General features: G+C 36.5%; 1 protein-coding gene across 15 annotated transcripts in view; it reads right to left on the reverse strand.

Annotated features, from left to right (window-relative positions):
• SIPA1L2 (signal induced proliferation associated 1 like 2) overlaps positions 1 to 20,519 on the reverse strand; it is a 730,143-nt gene that overhangs the window by 322,702 nt on the left and 386,922 nt on the right. For all 15 annotated transcript variants that reach the window (XM_053711127.1, XM_053711126.1, XM_053711122.1 and 12 more), the window contains 2 exons: positions 4,203 to 4,336; positions 1,316 to 1,504 (listed from right to left, as the gene is read on the reverse strand). In XM_053711127.1, coding sequence (XP_053567102.1) covers positions 1,316 to 1,504; positions 4,203 to 4,336 — 323 coding nt within the window. The remainder of the gene's footprint in view (positions 1 to 1,315; positions 1,505 to 4,202; positions 4,337 to 20,519) is intronic.

The raw sequence follows: 20,519 nt of genomic DNA on the forward strand, positions 1-20,519 counted from the left end.
CTCCTCCCTGCGAACCATGCTCATAGATCATGTGCCTCGCCCAAGAAAAGGAGGTAATAGGGCACTGACACTATTATGACTGGAAGCTTGCTTCAACTTGGACACGGTTACCCCCCATGGACTTAATACTAATATTGACTTTAGCTGCTGCTATTGTGAGTCGTCAATTTTATGCTTCTACCTGCTTCCGTTGGCATGAAATGTGGGCATTTGCCCCTTCCTGTATACATGTTCCTGATTTGCATTATAGAGATTTTAGAATCTAGGTTCAATTGGGGGTACCTTGATACCGTATGGGTATAGAGGGTACCCCAGCATACTTAGTTTGCCCATGATTTGTTGTGTTTGCGCTATTTTGTGTAGATATGATACCTTACTGATTAACTGTCCCTTATGGATTGTATATTATGTCTTTTTTGCACTCAATATGATCACTGTGAGTGACGTTCACTTTCTTGTTTTTGGTCTTGTATCAATCTACCAGCCTGACAGCGTGTACACGCCTTCTCCGCTGTCGTGTAGATCAGCTGTGCCCTTGTTGTTTACGGCTGTCTCCAAGACACAGATGACATCAGACCACACCCATCCCAATCGGAATGGATGCAACAGGTTGTCATGTAGATCAGCTGTGCTCTTGTTGTTTACGGCTGTCTCCATGACAACCTGTTGCGTCCATTCTGATTGGGATGGGTGTGGTCTAATGTCATCTGTGGCCGCCTCTTGTTGTCAGTGTGCGCTTCAGGTGTGAGTATTGCGGTGGGTGTGCACTGCCTAGGCTGTCTGATTGGTTCACTGTGGGTAGGTTGGTATATATAGGAGGGCTCTGGGGGTGCACTGTATGTCTGTTTGGCTTTGATTGACAAAGTCTCCTGCGAGAGCCAAAACGTTTGGTGTCTAGCCTTTGCTTGTCGATTAAAGGCGATTGACTAAATCCTGTTTGTCCCTGCATTTTGGATATCCTGGGAGATACGAATGCCATCCGTGGGAATTATCCAGTGTTTGTGTATGTGTATATATATATATATATATATATATATATATATATACAGCATATATATAAAATAGGCAAATAAGATCCAGCACTCCAGCTGCTGGGGTGCACTTCAAATACTCCTCATGTAACAAATTCAATCCGGAAGGTACTCTCCGTTTTAAAAAGTACACTTTAATCAAGTGGTAAACGTTTTCAGGGTTTTATTTAGTCAGTTGCTAAGTTTATTAAGCATTATTAATGACACTGAAATTAGAGCACTACTCCAGTGATTGTTAATTTTTTTTTTAAATATATTAAATTTGCAAAAATATTTACACATACCCCTTGTTCGTCAAGCTTCAATAGCTGTTCAGGTACTTTGGGTGAGTTTACTGCTTGCCGCAGGCACTGAATGTTTAGTTCCGGAATCACATATTCCAGAACCTCTTTGTGAGGCAGGCCCCTTGCCGAACCGTGTCTGGCTGTGGAAGGAACAGCCTCCTCTAAAATTGCTCCTCTGAGGGTGGTAAGCTGTGGAAAGCAACATTATAGTTAAATTTAAGTCATTAATTGACATATACAAAATGTATACATGTGTGTATTGGGGAGTGTGTATATATATATATATATATATATATATATATATATATATATATATATATATATATATATATATATATATACACACAGCCTAAACAAATTTAATACAAAGAGATAAAAAATAAAGCTTGACATCAATTGTGTGTTTATATATTAATATATATATATATATATATATATATATATATATATATATATATATATATATATATATATATATATATATATATATATTAAATAGGATTAGTAAAATCTGTATTAAAAAAAAAGTTAGCATCTTGAGTATGTATGGCTTAATACATATGCAAATTAGCAAAAAAAAATTGGAATACTTTAAAATTATAGAATAATTATCAAATTTGTTTTTCCCATGTTTTTGCAACAAGGTTCCATATATCAAATAAAAACTAAAAACAAGACATAAGAAAGCAGTAAAATAATGTTTAATTTTGAATTATTGAAAAATAAAACATATCACATTAAAGGATCAATTCTATTTTATCTTGGCTTCCAAAATGTGTCCTGGCTTGGCCTTGTGTAATTTGGCAGATTAAATGAAAACACGTTTGGTACAACTAGTGTCAATATTTAAACAATAAATCCCCCCCCCCCTCAGTCTTTACTATGATTCAATATAGTAAATAGAAAATATCTTATTACTATCTGGTAGACTGTTATCACACTCAATGTTCAACAGACAGTGGTAATTTATTATAGCACAATATTAATCACCATAATATTCCTAATAAAATTATTTAGTTTACAATTAGGAACTATAATATACTTTTAAAGGGACACTGAACCCAATTTTTTTCTTTTGTAATTCAGAAAGAGCATGCAATTTTAAGCAACTTTCTAATTTACTCCTATTATCAATTTTTCTTCGTTCTCTTGCTATCATTATTTGAAAAAGAAGGCATCTAAGCTTTTTTTTGTTTCAGTACTCTGGACAGCACTTTTTTATTGGTGGATGAATTTATCCACCAATCAGCAAGGACAACCCAGGTTGTTCACCAAAAATGGGCCGGCATCTAAACTTACATTTTTGCATTTCAAACAAAGATACCAAGAGAATGAAGAAAATTTGATAATAGGAGTAAATTAGAAATTTGCTTAAAATGTCATGCTCAATCTGAATCACGAAATAAAAATTTTGGGTACAGTGTCCCTTTAATTAAAGGAAGATGAAAATCATTTCTATGTTCCTAATGATTTTACACTGCAGTGCACACTACAAGTGCTTTAAAGGGACATGAAACCCACATTTTTTCTTATATGATTTGGAAAGAGCATGCAATTTTAAACACCTTTCTAATTTACTTCTATTATCAATTTTGCTTTATTCTCTTGATAACCTTTGCTGAAATGCATATCTAGATAGGTTAAGTAGCTGCTAATTGGTGGCTGCACATAGATGCCTAGAGTGATTGGCATTGCTTTTTCTTCCGCAAAGTATATCTAAATAATGAAGCAAATTAGAAAATAGAAGTAAATTGGAATGTTGTTTAAAATTGTATTCTCTATCTGAATCATGAAAAAAAATTGAGCTTTAGTGTCCCTAGGGCCATTTAAAGTCATATATATGACTCTAAAAAATGAAGAAAAAAAACAACTATAAATTAAAAAAAAAAAAATTAAATAAATTTAAGAACATAATTTTTTTGCACAATTTACAACACACAAAATTTGTTGCCTTTTTAAAGGGACACTGAACTCAATTTTTTTCTTTTGTGATTCAGATAGAGCATGCGATTTTAAGAAACTTTATAATTTACACTTATTATATTTTTTTCTTTGCTCTCTTGGTATCTTTATTTGAAAAAGCAGGAAAGTTTAGCTACATTTAGCCACCAATTAGCAAGTGCTACCCAGGTGCTGAACCAAAGATGGGCCGGCTCGTAAGCCTACATTCCTGCTTTTTCAAATAAAGATACTAAAAGAACTAACAAAAATTGATAATAGGAGTAAATTAGAATGTTGCTTTAAATTATATTCTCTATCTGAATCACAAAAGAAAAAAATTGGATTCAGTATCCTTTTAAGGGAGAATATAATAGGTTTTTCCATTTTGAGAATGGGACGTGCACCTCACAGACTTCACAAGCCTAGTCCTGCTATATATCTGTAGAGCTGATAAGATATAAGACATTGCAAAACAAGTTTTACTAACAATATAGCAGTGGCTAGCAGTGTCTATTGCAGTAACAAGTCTGAATTCTCTCTTCTGATTTTTCTCTGCATAAATGTTTTGGAGATGATCCATTTATATAGCCCATCTGGGAGTGTTTTTCTAACAATTTATAGTTTTTTTTGTTTGTTTTTTAAATAACATTATGCTGCTTTTCAGACTCCTAACCAAGCCCCAAAGTTTCAAATGAAAACTGAAGTCTACAGATTCCTGCTTGCTCCTGTTTTTGTAATCAGCCTTTTCATATGCAGGGGAATATTTCATATGCAGGGGAATATTTCATATGCAGGGGAATATTTCATATGCAGGAGAATATTTTTAACTTGTTTAAAAGCAGCATTTTTGGTAAGAACATCCTCTTAACCATTAAGTTTTGTATTATTACAATAATTAGAATAATTACAAATAAACAACAACAATAAACAATAATAATTTTATTACCTCACTTGTTCGAAAAGCAACACGGTAATTAAACTGAGAAGTATCCTTTTCTCTGCCATCTTCGATTTTCTCTCTGCGAATACTTGCAGCTACTGGTCCTAAGTTTTCATCTATCCCAAAATAGTTTTGATGTTCTACAAGAAAAATCAACACGATTCTGTCAAAGTTACAATAAATACAGACAAAAATTTATTTATTTAAATAAGTTTAATTGAAAATAAATGCAGAAAGCTAGAAATTTTGATTCTTTAAAGGGACAGTAAAGTCAAAGTTAAACTTTCATGATTTGGATAGAGCATGTAATTTTAAACAACTTTCCAATTCACTTCTATTATCAAATTTGTTTTGTTCTCTTGGAAAAAATTGTTGAAGAGTAAACCTAGATGGGCTCTTAGGATTCCAGGAGAGTGCATGTGTCTGTAGCAGACTATGGAAGTAGTGTTTGCAACATTGTTTTAAAAATGTTATAAAATGTTATAAAAATGTTACAAATACTGCTGCCATAGACTGCTAGACAGATATGTGCACTCGCTTGGAGTCCTGTCAGCCCACCTAAGTTTATTCTTCAACAAAGTGTTCCAAGAGAACAAAACACATTTGATAACAGAAGTAAATTGTAAAGTTGTTTAAAATTACATGCTCTATTCAAATCATGAAAGTGGAATTTTGACTTTACTGTCTCTTTAAATGACAGGCTGAAAAATGATATATATATATATATATATATATATATATATATATATATATATATATATATATATATATATATATATATATATATATATATATATATATATATTACTGTTTAGAAAGCTACATAAATAAACAATATGACTGCAAATGTAATTCTTGCCAGAGTTTCTTTTTCACATAGCCATATATATATTTACTATTTCAATAAATTAGTTTATTTATTTACATTTTTAACTTTGTATTAATAATGGCAAGAAATGTAAGCAAATAAAAGGTCTCACCATATAAATATTTATTATTTAATTCACAACCTAAATAAGTGAGGCCAACTTCCTTACGCAAGGGATAGTGTACTCAAGTAATCAGTCATTAGGAGTTCATTGCATTAAAAAGTTGTTGCAGTTACACCATTTAAAAAGGGCTGGGGTATCTATCTCTCCACTTTGGAGGTTAATTTGTTCAGATGTATTTTGTTTAAATAGCTTTTATGTAACCATTACTGTAACTGCAGTATTGAAATTTTCAGTAAAGATGGAGGTTTTAACAGGAAAAGCAGCGGTTTCAAATGACAAAATAAAGGTGGAGGGGCTATTTGTAAGAAACTGAATACACTACAGTAGGTAAAATGGATAATTGGGAACACATTAACCCCTTAAAGTGCATAAAAACCACATTTTTTCTTTAAAATGAAGTAAATCCTAGGGTTTTACAAACACTAGGATTGACTTTTGAAACAAATAAAGGGGACTTTCATTCATGAAGTATAAGATACTTCATGTAGAAAGCTCCTTTATTCCTTTTAACCGATTGCCATTTTTAGCTGCTACAGCAGCCCACGGTTAAAAAACATTTTTGCTAAGAGGTGACGTTTTCACCTCTTTGCCAATAGCCGTGTGGTAAATCTGGCTTGGCGCCCATGGGAGCCGGATTTACCACATGGCTATTGGCTAAGAGGTAAAAACAGCAACTCTTATCAAAAACTTTTTTTAGCCGTGTGCTGCTGTAGCAGCTAAGAACGGCGATCGGTTAAAACAAAACATAATTTATGCTTACCTGATAAATTTATTTCTCTTGTAGTGTATCACGTCCACGGATCATCCATTACTTATGGGATATTCTCCTTCCCAACAGGAAGTTGCAAGAGGATCACCTACAGCAGAGCTGCTACATAGCTCCTCCCCTCACTGCCATATCCAGTCATTCGACCGAAACAAGATGAGAAAGGAGAACCCATAGGGTGCAGTAGTGACTGTAGTTTAATTTAAAATTTAGACCTGCCTTAAAAGGACAGGGCGGGCCGTGGACTGGATACACTGCAAGAGAAATACATTTATCAGGTAAGCATAAATTATGTTTTCTCATGTCAAGTGTATCCAGTCCACGGATCATCCATTACTTATGGGATACCAATACCAAAGCTAAAGTACAAGGATAATGGAGGGACAAGGCAGGATTAAATGGAAGGAACCACTGCCTGAAGAACCCAAAAACAGCCTCCGAAGAAGCAAAAGTATCAAATTTGTAAAATTTTGAAAAGGTGTGAAGCGAAGACCAAGTCGCAGCCTTGCAAATCTGTTCAACAGAGGCCTCATTTTTAAAGGCCCAGGTGGAACCCACAGCTCTAGTAGAATGAGCTGTAATCCTTTCAGGGGGCTGCTGTCCAGCAGTCTCATAGGCTAAGTGAATTATACTCCGAAGCCAAAAGGAAAGAGAGGTTGCCGAAGCTTTTTGACCTCTCCTCTGTCCAGAGTAAACGACAAACAGGGAAGATGTTTGGCGAAAATCTTTAGTAGCTTGTAAGTAAAACTTCAAGGCACGGACTACGTCCAGATTATGTAAGAGACCTTCCTTCTTTGAAGAAGGATTAGGACACAATGATGGAACAACAATCTCTTGATTGATATTCTTGTTAGAAACCACCTTAGGTAAAAACCCAGGTTTGGTACACAGAACTACCTTATCTGCATGAAAAATCAGATAAGGAGAATCACATTGTAAGGCAGATAACTCAGAGACTCTTCGAGCCAAGGAAATAGCCATCAAAAACAGAACTTTCCAAGATAAAAGTTTAATATCAATGGAATGAAGGGGTTCAAACGGAACTACTTGAAGAACTTTAAGAACCAAGTTTAAGCTCCACGGGGGAGCAACAGTTTTAAACACAGGCTTAATTCTAACCAAAGCCTGACAAAATGCCTGGACGTCTGGAACCTCTGCCAAACGCTTGTGCAAAAGAATAGACAGAGCAGAAATCTGTCCTTTTAAAGAACTAGCTGATAATCCTTTGTCCAAACCCTCTTGGAGAAAAGACAATATCCTAGGAATCCTAACCTTACTCCATGAGTAATTCTTGGATTCACACCAAGAAAGATATTTACGCCATATCTTATGGTAGATTTTCCTGGTGACAGGCTTTCGTGCCTGTATTAAAGTATCAATGACTGACTCGGAGAAGCCACACCTTGATAGAATCAAGCGTTCAATCTCCATGCAGTCAGTCTCAGAGAAATTAGATTTGGATGATTGAAAGGACCTTGTATTAGAAGGTCCTGCCTCAGAGGCAGAGTCCATGGTGGAAAGGATGACATGTCCACTAGGTCTGCATACCAGGTCCTGGGTGGCCACGCAGGTGCTATCAGAATCACCAATGCTCTCTCCTGCTTGATTTTGGCAATCAGTCGAGGGAGCAGAGGAAACAGTGGAAACACATAAGCCAGGTTGAAGAACCAAGGAGCTGCTAGAGCATCTATTTAGCGTCGCTCCCGGGTCCCTGGACCTGGATCCGTAACAAGGAAGCTTGGCGTTCTGGCGAGACGCCATGAGATCCAGTTCTGGTTTGCCCCAACGATGGATCAGTTGAGCAAACACCTCCGGATGGAGTTCCCACTCCCCCGGATGAAAAGTCTGACGACTTAGAAAATCCGCCTCCCAGTTCTCTACGCCTGGGATGTGGATCGCTGACAGGTGGCCAGAGTGAGACTCTGCCCAGTGAATTATCTTTGAGACTTCTAACATCGCTAGGGAACTCTTGGTTCCCCCTTGATGATTGATGTAAGCCACAGTCGTGATGTTGTCCGACTGAAATCTGATGAACCTCAGGGTTGCTAACTGAGGCCAAGCCAGAAGATCATTGAATATTGCTCTTAACTCCAGAATATTTATTGGGAGGAGTTTCTCCTCCTGAGTCCACGATCCCTGAGCCTTCAGGGAGTTCCAGACTACGCCCCAACCTAGAAGGCTGGCATCTGTTGTTACAATCGTCCAATCTGGCCTGCAAAAGGTCATACCCTTGGACAGATGGACCCAAGATAGCCACCAGAGAAGAGAATCTCTGGTCTCTTGATCCAGATTTAGTAGAGGGGACAAATCTGAGTAATCCCCATTCCACTGACTTAGCATGCATAATTGCAGCGGTCTGAGATGCAGGCGCGCAAATGGCACTATGTCCATTGCCGCTACCATTAAGCCGATTACTTCCATGCACTGAGCCACTGACGGACGTGGAATGGAATGAAGGACACGGCAAGCATTTAGAAGTTTTGATAACCTGGTAAATTTTCATCTCTACTTGTGAGTGGGGATAGAGAACTCTTTTCCACCTTCACTTTCCACCCATGTGACCTCAGAAATGCCAGAACTATCTCTGTATGAGACTTGGCAATTTGAAAGCTTGACACGTGTATCAGGATGTCGTCTAGATACGGAGCCACCGCTATGCCTCGCGGTCTTAGAACCGCCAGAAGTGAGCCCAGAACCTTTGTAAAAATTCTCGGGGCTGTAGCCAACCCGAAGGGAAGAGCTACAAATTGGTAATGCCTGTCTAGAAAGGCAAACCTTAGGAAACGATGATGATCTTTGTGAATCGGTATGTGAAGGTAGGCATCCTTTAAGTCCACTGTGGTCATGTACTGACCCTCTTGGATCATGGGTAGGATGTTCCGAATAGTTTCCATTTTGAAAGATGGAACTCTGAGGAATTTGTTTAAGATCTTTAGATCCAAGATTGGTCTGAAGGTTCCCTCTTTCTTGGGAACCACAAACAGATTTGAATAAAACCCCTGTCCCTGTTCCGTCCACGGAACTGGATGGATCACTCCCATTACTAGGAGGTCTTGCACACAGCTTAGGAATGCCTCTTTCTTTATCAGGTTTGCTGATAACCTTGAAAGATGAAATCTCCCTTGTGGAGGAGAAGCTTTGAAGTCCAGAAGATATCCCTGAGATATGATCTCCAACGCCCAGGGATCCTGAACATCTTTTGCCCACGCCTGGGCGAAGAGAGAAAGTCTGCCCCCCACTAGATCCGTTTCCGGATAGGGGGCCGTTCCTTCATGCTGTCTTGGGGGCAGCAGCAGGCTTTGCCCTTGTTCCAGGACTGGTTAGGTTTCCAGACCTGTCTGGAATGAGCAACAGTTCCCTCTTGTTTTGAAGCGGAGGAAGTTGATGCTGCTCCTGCCTTGAAATTTCGAAAGGCGCGAAAATTAGACTATTTGGCCTTTGATTTGGCCCTGTCCTGAGGAAGGGTATGACCCTTGCCTCCAGTAATGTCAGCAATAATTTCCTTCAAGCCAGGCCCGAATAAGGTCTGCCCCTTGAAAGGAATGTTGAGTAACTTAGACTTTGAAGTCACATCAGCTGACCAGGATTTAAGCCATAGCGCCCTACGCGCCTGGATGGTGAATCCGGAATTCTTAGCCGTTAGTTTAGTCAAATGAACAATGGCATCAGAAACAAATGAGTTAGCTAGCTTAAGCGTTCTAAGCTTGTCAATAATTTCCTCCAATGGAGCTGTATGGATGGCCTCTTCCAGGGCCTCAAACCAGAATGCCGCCGCAGCAGTGACAGGCACAATGCATGCAAGGGGCTGCAAAATAAAACCTTGTTGAATAAACATTTTCTTAAGGTAACCCTCTAATTTTTTATCCATTGGATCTGAAAAAGCACAACTGTCCTCAACCGGGATAGTGGTACGCTTTGCTAAAGTAGAAACTGCTCCCTCCACCTTAGGGACCGTCTGCCATAAGTCCCGTGTAGTGGCGTCTATTGGAAACATTTTTCTAAATATAGGAGGTGGGGAAAAAGGCACACCGGGTCTATCCCACTCCTTGCTAATAATTTCTGTAAGCATTTTAGGTATAGGAAAAACGTCAGTACACACCGGCACCGCATAGTATCTATCCAGCCTACACAATTTCTCTGAAATTGCAACTGTGTTACAGTCATTCAGAGCAGCTAATACCTCCCCAAGCAATACACGGAGGTTCTCAAGCTTAAATTTAAAATTAGAAATCTCTGAATCAGGTTTCCCCGAGTCAGAGATGTCACCCACAGACTGAAGCTCTCTGTCCTCATGTTCTGCATACTGTGATGCAGTATCAGACATGGCTCTTACAGCAATTGCTGGCTCTGTATCTCTCCTAACCCCAGAGCTATCGCGCTTGCCTCTTAATTCAGACAATCTAGATAATACCTCTGACAGGGTATTATTCATGATTGCAGCCATGTCCTGCAAGGTAATCGCTATGGGCATCCCTGATGTAATTGGCGCCATATTAGCGTGCGTCCCCTGAGCGGGAGGCAAAGGGTCTGACACGTGGGGAGAGTTAGTCGGCATAACTTCCCCCTCGACAGAACCCTCTGGTGATAATTCTTTTATAGATAAAGACTGATCTTTACTGTTTAAGGTGAAATCAATACATTTAGTACACAGAGGAACCTACTTGTTCATTATGTTTGAAAGCCATGGTGGAGCCCCATAGGAGAATTCCTATGGGGCTCCACCATGGCTTTCAAACATAATGAACAAGTAGGTTCCTCTGTATCAGACATGTTTAAACAGACTAGCAATGAGACTAGCAAGCTTGGAAAACACTTAAAACAAGTTTACAAGCAATATAAAAAACGTTACTGCGCCTTTAAGAAACACAAATTTTATCCAAATTTGAAATAACAGTGAAAAAAGGCAGTTACACTAACGAAATTTTTACAGTGTATGTAACAAGTTAGCAGAGCATTGCACCCACTTGCAAATGGATGATTAACCTCTTAATACCAAAAACGGAATAACAAATGACAAAAACGTTTTTTAAACAGTCACAACAACTGCCACAGCTCTACTGTGGCTTTTTACCTCCCTCAATACGACTTTTGAAGCCTTTTGAGCCCTTCAGAGAAGTCCTGGAACATGCAAGAAGAAGCTGGATGTCTGTGTCTGTAATTTTTGCAGCGCTAAAATAGGCCCCTCCCACTCATATTACAACAGTGGAAAGCCTCAAGGAACTGTTTCTAGGCAAAATTCAAGCCAGCCATGTGGAAAAAACTAGGCCCCAATAAGTTTTATCACCAAACATATATAAAAAACGATTAAACATGCCAGCAAACGTTTTAAAATACACTTTTATAAGAGTATGCATCTCTATTAATAAGCCTGATACCAGTCGCTATCATTGCATTTAAGGCTTTACTTACATTACTTTGGTATCAGCAGCATTTTCTAGCAAATTCCATCCCTAGAAAAATATTTTAACTGCACATACCTTATTGCAGGAAAACCTGCACGCTATTCCCCCTCTGAAGTTACCTCACTCCTCAGAATATGTGAGAACAGCAAAGGATCTTAGTTACTTCTGCTAAGATCATAGAAAACGCAGGCAGATTCTTCTTCCAAATACTGCCTGAGATAAACAGTACACTCCGGTACCATTTAAAAATAACAAACTTTTGATTGAAGAAATAAACTAAGTATAAAACACCACAGTCCTCTTACGACCTCCATCTTAGTTGAGAGTTGCAAGAGAATGACTGGATATGGCAGTGAGGGGAGGAGCTATGTAGCAGCTCTGCTGTGGGTGATCCTCTTGCAACTTCCAGTTGGGAAGGAGAATATCCCATAAGTAATGGATGATCCGTGGACTACACTTAACAAGAGAAATAAAGTAGCTTTCTACATGAAGTATCTTATACTTCATGAATGAAAGTCCCCTTTATTTGTTTCAAAAGTCAATCCTAGCATTTGTAAAACGCTAGAATTTACTTTCACTTTAAAGGGACAGTCAAGTCCAAAAAAAAAACTTTCATGTTTCAAATAGGGCATGTCATTTTAAACAACTTTCCAATTTACTTTTATCACCAATTTCGCTTTGTTCTCTTGGTATTCTTAGTTGAAAGCTAAAGCTAGGAGGTTCATATGCTAATTTCTTAGACCTTGAAGGCTGCCTCTAATCTAAATGCATTTTGATAGTTTTTCACCACTAGAGGGCATTAGTTCACGTGTTTCATATAGATAACATTGAGCTCATGCACATGAATTTACCATGGAGACAGCACTGATTGGCTAAAATGCAAGTCTATCAAAAGAACTGGAATAGGGGGGCAGTCTGCTGAGGCTTAGATACAAGATACTAAAACATGTATAACTATAACTCTGTTGGTTATGCAAAACTGGGGAATTGGTAATTAAGGGATTATCTATCTTTTAAAACACAAAAATTCTGGTGTTGACTGTCCCTTTAATTATTTAGATAGAACATGTAGTTTTAAACAACTTTTACATATAGTTCTATAATCTAATTTGTTTTGTTGTCTTGAAAAGGATGGAGACTCAGAAGCTGCTGATTGGTGGCTGCACATAAATGCCTCATGTTTATTGGCTCGCAAAATGCATTAACTAGCTCTCAGTAGTTTGTTGCTGCTTCTTCAATAAAGGATACTAACAAAATCAAGCAAATTAGATGTTAGAAGTAAATTGGAAAGTTGTTTAAAATTTTATTATCTATTTGAACCATGAAAGAAAAATTTGGGTTTCATGTCACTTTAAAGGGACAGTCAACACCAGAATTTTTTTTGTTTTGAAAGATAGATAATCCCTTAATTCATTCCCCAGTTTTGCATAACCAACACAGTTATAATAATTCAAGTTTTACCTCTGTGATTAACAGATTTGCATTTTAGCCAATCAGTGCTCACTCCTCTGTAAATTCACGTGCATGAGCTCAATATTATCTATATGAAACATAAACTAACGCCCTCCAGTGGTGAAAAACTGTAAAAATGCATTTAGACTAGTGGCGGCCTTCAAGGTCTAAGAAATTAGTGTATGAACCTCCTAGGTTTAGCTTTCAACTAAGAATACCAAGAGAACAAAGCAAAATTGGTGATAAAAGTAAATTGGAAAGTTGTTTAAAATCACATGCCCTATTTGAACCATGAAAGTTTTTTTGGGACTTGACTGTCCCTTTAAGGATCAAGAATTTCAGAGAAAAAATGCACTAAAAAACATTATTTTATTCTCCAAGTGCATGCATATGGTTCTAGCATATTTAGATATGTTGGTGCCCTACAAATACATAACAACAACTGCTTATTTTAATATTTCTATAGCAGAACAAATCTTGACAAAAAATTAAAAAAAAAAAATATTCTCTGGCCATCTAAGTGGTAAAAACTCAACTCCAGTTAGGGTCTTTAAAGGGACATGAAACACAAAAAAAATTATCTCATGAGTTAGATACAGAATACAATTTTAGACAACTTTTCAATTTACTTCTATAATAAAAATTTGCTTTCTTTTGTTTTTTGTTAAATTAGCTTCAATGCACTACTGGGAGCTAGCTAAACACATCACAACACAGTAGCTAGTTTGCAGTACTGCATTGCTGCTCATGTTTTTCAACAAATTGTGCCAAGCAAATTAAAGCAAATTAGATAATAGAAGAAAATTGTAAAGCTGTATAAAATCGCATGCTCTATGTGAATCATGAATGTTTCATTTTGACTTTATTGTCCCTTTCAATAAAAAAAAACTGGATTCCTCAGGTCTAATTGCTTATCTGAGGTCACAGTTCACACTCAATACTTTTTGTATTTTACAATTTGGCAACAAATTGATCTTGCAATACATAAATGATATAAACTTTACCAGGCAAGCAACTTACAGTTATGCTCATGTATACTATTTTATAAGTTTAGGTATATTGCTGTGGCCAATTAGCGACATATAACAAGAGTCCTTGCAAATATCAAGCAAATATTTCATTTTCTTTAGGACACTGAACCCAATTTTTTTTTTCTTTCGTGATTCAGATAGAGCATGCAATTTTAAGCAACTTTCTAATTTACTCCTATTATCACATTTTCTTCATTCTCTTGGTATGTGTATTTGAAAAGCAAGAATGTAAAGTTTAGATCCCGTGTCATTTTTGGTGAACAACCTGGGTTGTTCTTACTGATTGGTAGATAAATTCACCCACCAAGAAACAAGTGCTGTCCAGCGTCCTGAACCAAAAATGGCTGGCTCCTTAGCTTAGATGCCTTCTTTTTCAAATAAAGATAGCAAGGGAACGAAGAAAAATTGATAATAGGAGTAAATTAGAAAGTTGCTTAAAATTGCCTGCTCTATCTGAATCACTAAAGAAAAAAATTGGGTTCAGTGTCCCTTTCCAATTTGCTTCTATTATAAAATTTGCTTTGTTCTCATGTTATTCTTTGTTGAAGAGATATCTAGATATGTAGCGTGTTCGTCTGGCGCACTACATGACAGGAAATAGTGCTGTTAGCTAGTGCTCTTGCAGCAAAAGACACGTGCACACTCCTGAAATTACCTCCCTACTTTTGAACAAAGGATAACAAAGGATAACAAACAAACAAACAACATTTGCTAATAGAAGCAATTTGGAAAATTGTTTAAAATTGTATGTGCTATCTGAATCATGGAAGAAAAATGTTTATGTACCTTTAATTCAAAATTAAACTAACATAATTCAGCTAGAGCATGCAATTCTAAACAACTTTTCATTTTATTCCCATTAACAATTTATTATTAGGGGGAGATTTTACAAGCAGCAGATGGTGCTTTCTCCGCCCATAGTTTCCGGCGATTCGGAAAGTGAAGTTAAGACCAATGCTCATTAACTTGTCTGCCACCTTTTAGGTGGCGGACTGCAATCATCCCGATCAGATACGATCGGGATGATTGACACCCGCTGCTAGCGGCTGATTGGCCGTGAATGTGCTGGGGGCCGCATTGCACGAGCATTTCTTGTGAAATGCTTGTGCAATGTTAAATGCCGACAGCGTATCGCATTTAGCGATGCCGGGTGGACATGATTCTCTACAGCTAATCATGTCCGCCCCGGCACTTAGTATCGACCCTGTAATCTTTTTATATGCACACTTTCTGAGGCATATAATTGGCTGATAACTTTCACATGATAAAGTGGGCAGGGAAATTGAAGCAATCTTTGAAATTTGTCTAAATACATACACACATATATATATATTTTGAAATTTAAGTAAGCGTTATTGCATTGTCTTTTTATTGTATGTTTGTGAATTATGCAATTCTATGGTTCTTTTATGTAATAAAAGTATATAAAAGTTTTTCGCTATGCATAATTAAACCTTAAATTGAGCAACATGTTAAGAGAATTTCTTGAAATATAAAAGCCTCTCCAAAAAATTATATCAAGCGAACAAATATGCTATTTTAGTTTTTTTTTATCATACATATAGCTGAAACTTACTCAGAAAAAAAATACAGAAAGGTGAAATTTCAATTTATTATTCATTTGAAACTTCCAGACCACATCAATTTGCCCTTGAAAATGTCCTTTCATTTCCTCGTGCTTTAATTGACAGTCTGTAAGTAGCTGCAGTAACACATTTTAACTTGTGATTGCAAACATCGCACAAGCTCAGCTGTGGGGATAGTCATTTTCTGTCATGATGTTTAAAATATTACCTCAGGGAATACGGACAAAAGTGGGATTAATGGGAAAGTGAGATAAAAGCCCTCCTCAATTGCCTTTTTAAAAATGTAACATGCGCATATAGCTTGGAGCAAAATTAAATGAGTTTTGCGACCAATCAACTTTCATCATAACTCCCCCATAGAGACACTAGTTAAAAATGCATAAGCTACTAATGCATAACACTTTCTGAAGTAAGCTTAAAAAATATATATTTTATGGGCATATGTTATATTATTTCACTTTTATGTAATTTATGGTAATGATTATTAAAGCTTATTTTATTGAATGGCAAGATTGATGATTGTAATAAACAAACTCGATTTCGCATCGAATAATTTTAAACAAATACAATAATGAATTGATTAATCAATCATCCCAATTATTAGAAACGTTCTTCAAGTATTCAATTTTTACAATGATAGGAATGTAATGGATAATTTTTAGTCCAATAGTGAAAAATAGACTTAGAAATATACTTGGGTATCAGCTAGATTTGTAACAAACAGAATTTTAAGGAGCTATATAATAAATGAGATATATACAGGTACAAACCCCATTATTCAAACTGTTTTGAATAGGAAAAGCTTTGGATTTCTGAATATTTGCATCTGTAAAATGGGACAGCTTGGAGAGGGGGCAGGAGCAAGTATATACAACACTATCAACCTAAAGGTAGTTTTATATACTTTTGTCTACATGTACCATCAGAAAGATAGTACAGTAATGTAATCTGAAAGGTGATAGTTGTTTTAAATAAATGCAGAATATTATTTGCATTTTAGAACACAAGAACCAAAGCAAAGACACAAGCAGAGAAAATTCAGTCTATTAGTATTTAGGGGGCAGATGTGGAAATTTATGGCCTACGCTTCTGGTATTTTCCCAGCTCTAAGAACAAAGCTAACCAACTAATATCACAAATGGAACATATGTGGCTCAAAAAAGGGGCTGCACATTAACATCAACCCTTATATTGCACCCTCAGGTATAGTGTGTAGTAAAATGGACTGATAAAGAAAGGAGAGTGGAGGATGAGTGTACATGTTTTGAGGGGTAAAAACAGGATTTACACTTACATTATATACTGGATATGTATATGTGTGTGTTTATATGTGTGTGTGTTTATACTGTATGTGTGTGTATATATGTATGTGTGTGTGCGCGTGTATATATTATTCATTTACTGCTAAAAACATACATTAATGCCAGACTTACGCTACCAAATAAAATTTAAAAAGCATGAATATTTTGAAAATAAACTACCCCGCAACAAATAATATATTGTACTATGATTAAAGTGATGGTAAACGTCTTGCAAGAAGTTAATTATGAAATTCTTGTATAGCAAAGGAATATCTGTATCTGTACTTTATAGTAAAAACATGCCTGAAAGGGTTAAAAGTTTCCAGAGTTTATTATACTCACCCCCACCACTGCCGGCCCACTGTGAAGATCATTTTTTTGGGGGGGTTTTAAGCGGTAACATATTCACTGCTCATTCAATGTTTGTCCAAGCCATACGACAAGAATCAAGCCTAGTTTTTTAGGGTTCTTAAAGTGATAGTAAACTCTCCCCTTTTAAAAATTAGTTCCGGAATGTTAGTGATATTTTATTTGGATTTTCATTTTGCATTATAACTTATAGATATAAAATTCTAACGGCTTGATTTGTTTTCTAATCAGCGCTCTAGTTACAGCAAGAGTGCCATATGGGGACAGCACTGATTGGAGCACATGGGATTCAAGCAAATGTTTAAAATGCTTTTCATGAAATAGAAATAGTAGAAATAGCAGGTCTATAAATGGCACCTGAGGCCTCAAAAGTTTTAATGTGTCTGGTTCACATACACTAGGTAGTAAAAGTTATATCCGTTTTATACACACCTCCTCAGAATTCCAAGAGAATGTATAGAAAAGGAATGAAAGACTCCAACCTTAAAGAAAACTACAGTATTAAACCAACACTGCAAAAATTAAAAGCACAAAGCCTCTTACCAAAATCTCAGCATAAGTGTTTCCATCTCATACATACAATAAAGTCCTTCTTAAAAGACTAATTGTACTTTTTGAGAGATTTTTAAGTTTAGGCAATTCACATAGCAAAATAGTTGGCCCCATGTGGGGCACGCAACGATTGGATGAAGCCGGATTCATCATTGCTCAGCTACATAAAGTAGAAGATGCAGGACAGAATTATTTGTATGACAGAACAATGCAGGGATGGCTAAATTAAATCAGTTCAGGATTATCACTAACATAGAACCCTAAAGACAACTGCTGCAGACAAAAGGGTCTCTCTCTGTAAACCCCTTAAAGGTAAAAAGAAACTTCACAGTCATTCTTGCAGAAGAGCATCTTACAACGTACAGTGTATATCTATGTTCATTAACTGACTCATCCATAACAATAACAACCATAAAATCTATGTTCATTAACAGAATCGTCCATAAGGGCAACCTTTTTCCTTTGAGGTTAAAGGGATATGAAACCCAAAATTTATTTTATGATTCAGATAGAATATACGATTTTAAGCAACTTTCTAATTTACTTCTATTATCAATTTTTCTTCATTCTCTTGGTATCTTTTGTTAAAAAGATGGGACGTATGCCTAAGAGCCGGCCCATTTCTGTAGCACTATAAGGCAACAGTTTTGCAAGAATGTTATCCATTTCCTGCTATGTAGTGCTCCAGATGCCTACCTAGGTATCTCGTTTAACACAGAATATCATGGGAATTAAGCAAATTTTATAATTGAAGTAAACTGGAAACTTTTTTTTTAAATTGTATGCTCTGTCTGAATCACAAAATAAATTTTTTGGGTTTCATATCCTTTTAACACGGTCGCATTGTCCAAAGTACTGAAGTACCCCAGTCTGCGACCAACATCACTTTCTTAGACCTTCTGTACATCACCAATAAAAATGATTGATGTGAATACAACTGCACTACAGAGTAACGTGGCTCAAGGACCCTTATGAGGGAAATTCTGAAGTTCTATGTGTGTGTTTGGTCAAAAAAAAAAAAATGAATGACAGCACATGCTCCTCACCTCCTGTTTCCAATCCTCCTACCCATCTAGATTGTAAGTTCCCACGGGAACAGGGCCCTCAATTCCCCCTGTATTTGTCTGTAAAATTTTGTGTCTTATCGTATTGTTTCTCCACTGTACTGTTATCCTTGTACCCATGGGCAGCGCTGCGGAATATGTCGGCGCTTTATAAATAAATAATAATAATAATAGTTGAAATAAACAGGGAAACTTCAGAATTTCCCTCATAAGGGTCCTTGCCCTCATAGTTATTGAGCAGAAATAAAAAAAAAAATCAACATGTAACAATAGAAAATTAGGTTTTCATTTATCTTTTGTTCAACATTGTGAACAAATGTTTCAATCAGTGCGTTTGTAACAGAAGCAAAGTTGGGCACTTAGAGAACACAATTGGACAGGCAAGAGATAGCTAAAGCCCCAGGGACACCCTGACTAACTCCTTGACTACGGACAGAGGTGATGATGTTCCTTAAAGGGACAGTCTAGTATAAATTAAACTTTCATTATTCAGATAGGACTTTTAATTTTAATCAACTTTCCAAATTACTTTTATAATCAAATTTGCTTTTTTCTCTTGGTATTCTTAGTTTAAACTAAACATAGGTAGGCTCATATGCTAATTTCTAAGCCTTTGAGGGCTGCCTCTTATCACATGCTTTTTAAATCTCTTTTCAACACAAAGAGACAGAAAGTACAGGTGGGCCATATAGATAACACTGTGTTCAGGCACAGAAAGTTATTTAAGATCTAGCACAATACAATGCTAAATTTAAGACAATAGACTATAAACAGTCACAGTCATGTGATCAGGGGGCTGGAAGAAGGTTCCTAGATACAAGGTAATCACAGAGGTAAAAAGTACATTAATATAACTGTGTTTGTTATGCAAAACTGGGGAATGTGTAATAAAGGGATTATCTATCTTTCAAAACAAAAAAAATTATATGGTAGACTATCTCTCTAAAGGAACATTGTACTAAATAAAAAAAACAGGTTTCATGTCCCTTTTCATATACCTGAAAATACTTTACATCATTGGTGTCCATATTTTATCACATCATAAGAACTGGTTGATTTGTGTTTTGAAGCCACAACCTAATAAAATGTGTTGAGCTTGTAGGTATAATCAGATCTCATTACTTTAACACATTGTGTACATACCCCTGCTTCTTTATCTTATATCTGTCCGTAAACCAATCACCAATACTTAGAGAGAATAATGGAAAATTAACATATTACCGTATCTCTCCTATACCCCACTGGGAGTGTAATTTCCTTTGCTGGCTGTGTTTATACAGCTTATCTATAGCTTGGCCCTAAGGCCAAAAACTTTCAGAAAAGGTGGGCATTTCACAGGCTAAATCAACTATTTAAAATGCCAATAACAAGTGTAAAGGAGCTACTTGTAAACAATTTAAGCAGGTAAACTCCAGCAGGTAAAGTGGATCATTGGGAAGAAATTAAAGGGGAGACTTTTTTCAATAAACAGTCCCTTTAAATTACAGGAGAATGCAGCAAAATATATGATGAAAGTGTACTTTTAAATAATGAAAAAAATGAGCATCTCATGGTGAATTAAACACCTTGTAATTACAGGTCAGCCTTTTTATTGCAACTAGTTTTTAATAACCAAACTCCAACCACCTGCCTTATGTGGAGGAACCAATCTGGGCTTTAGTCCACAGACAGCAAGGCTATTCAGTCATAAAGTTAGTATAAAATGTATTGTTTTGTAGTTATCTGATAAAACCAGTTAAAGGGACAGTCTACACCAGAATTTTTATTGTTTTAAAATATAGATAATCCATTTATTACCCATTTCCCAG

Source organism: Bombina bombina, chromosome 4, assembly GCF_027579735.1.
Source record: "Bombina bombina isolate aBomBom1 chromosome 4, aBomBom1.pri, whole genome shotgun sequence".
NCBI lineage: Eukaryota > Metazoa > Chordata > Amphibia > Anura > Bombinatoridae > Bombina > Bombina bombina.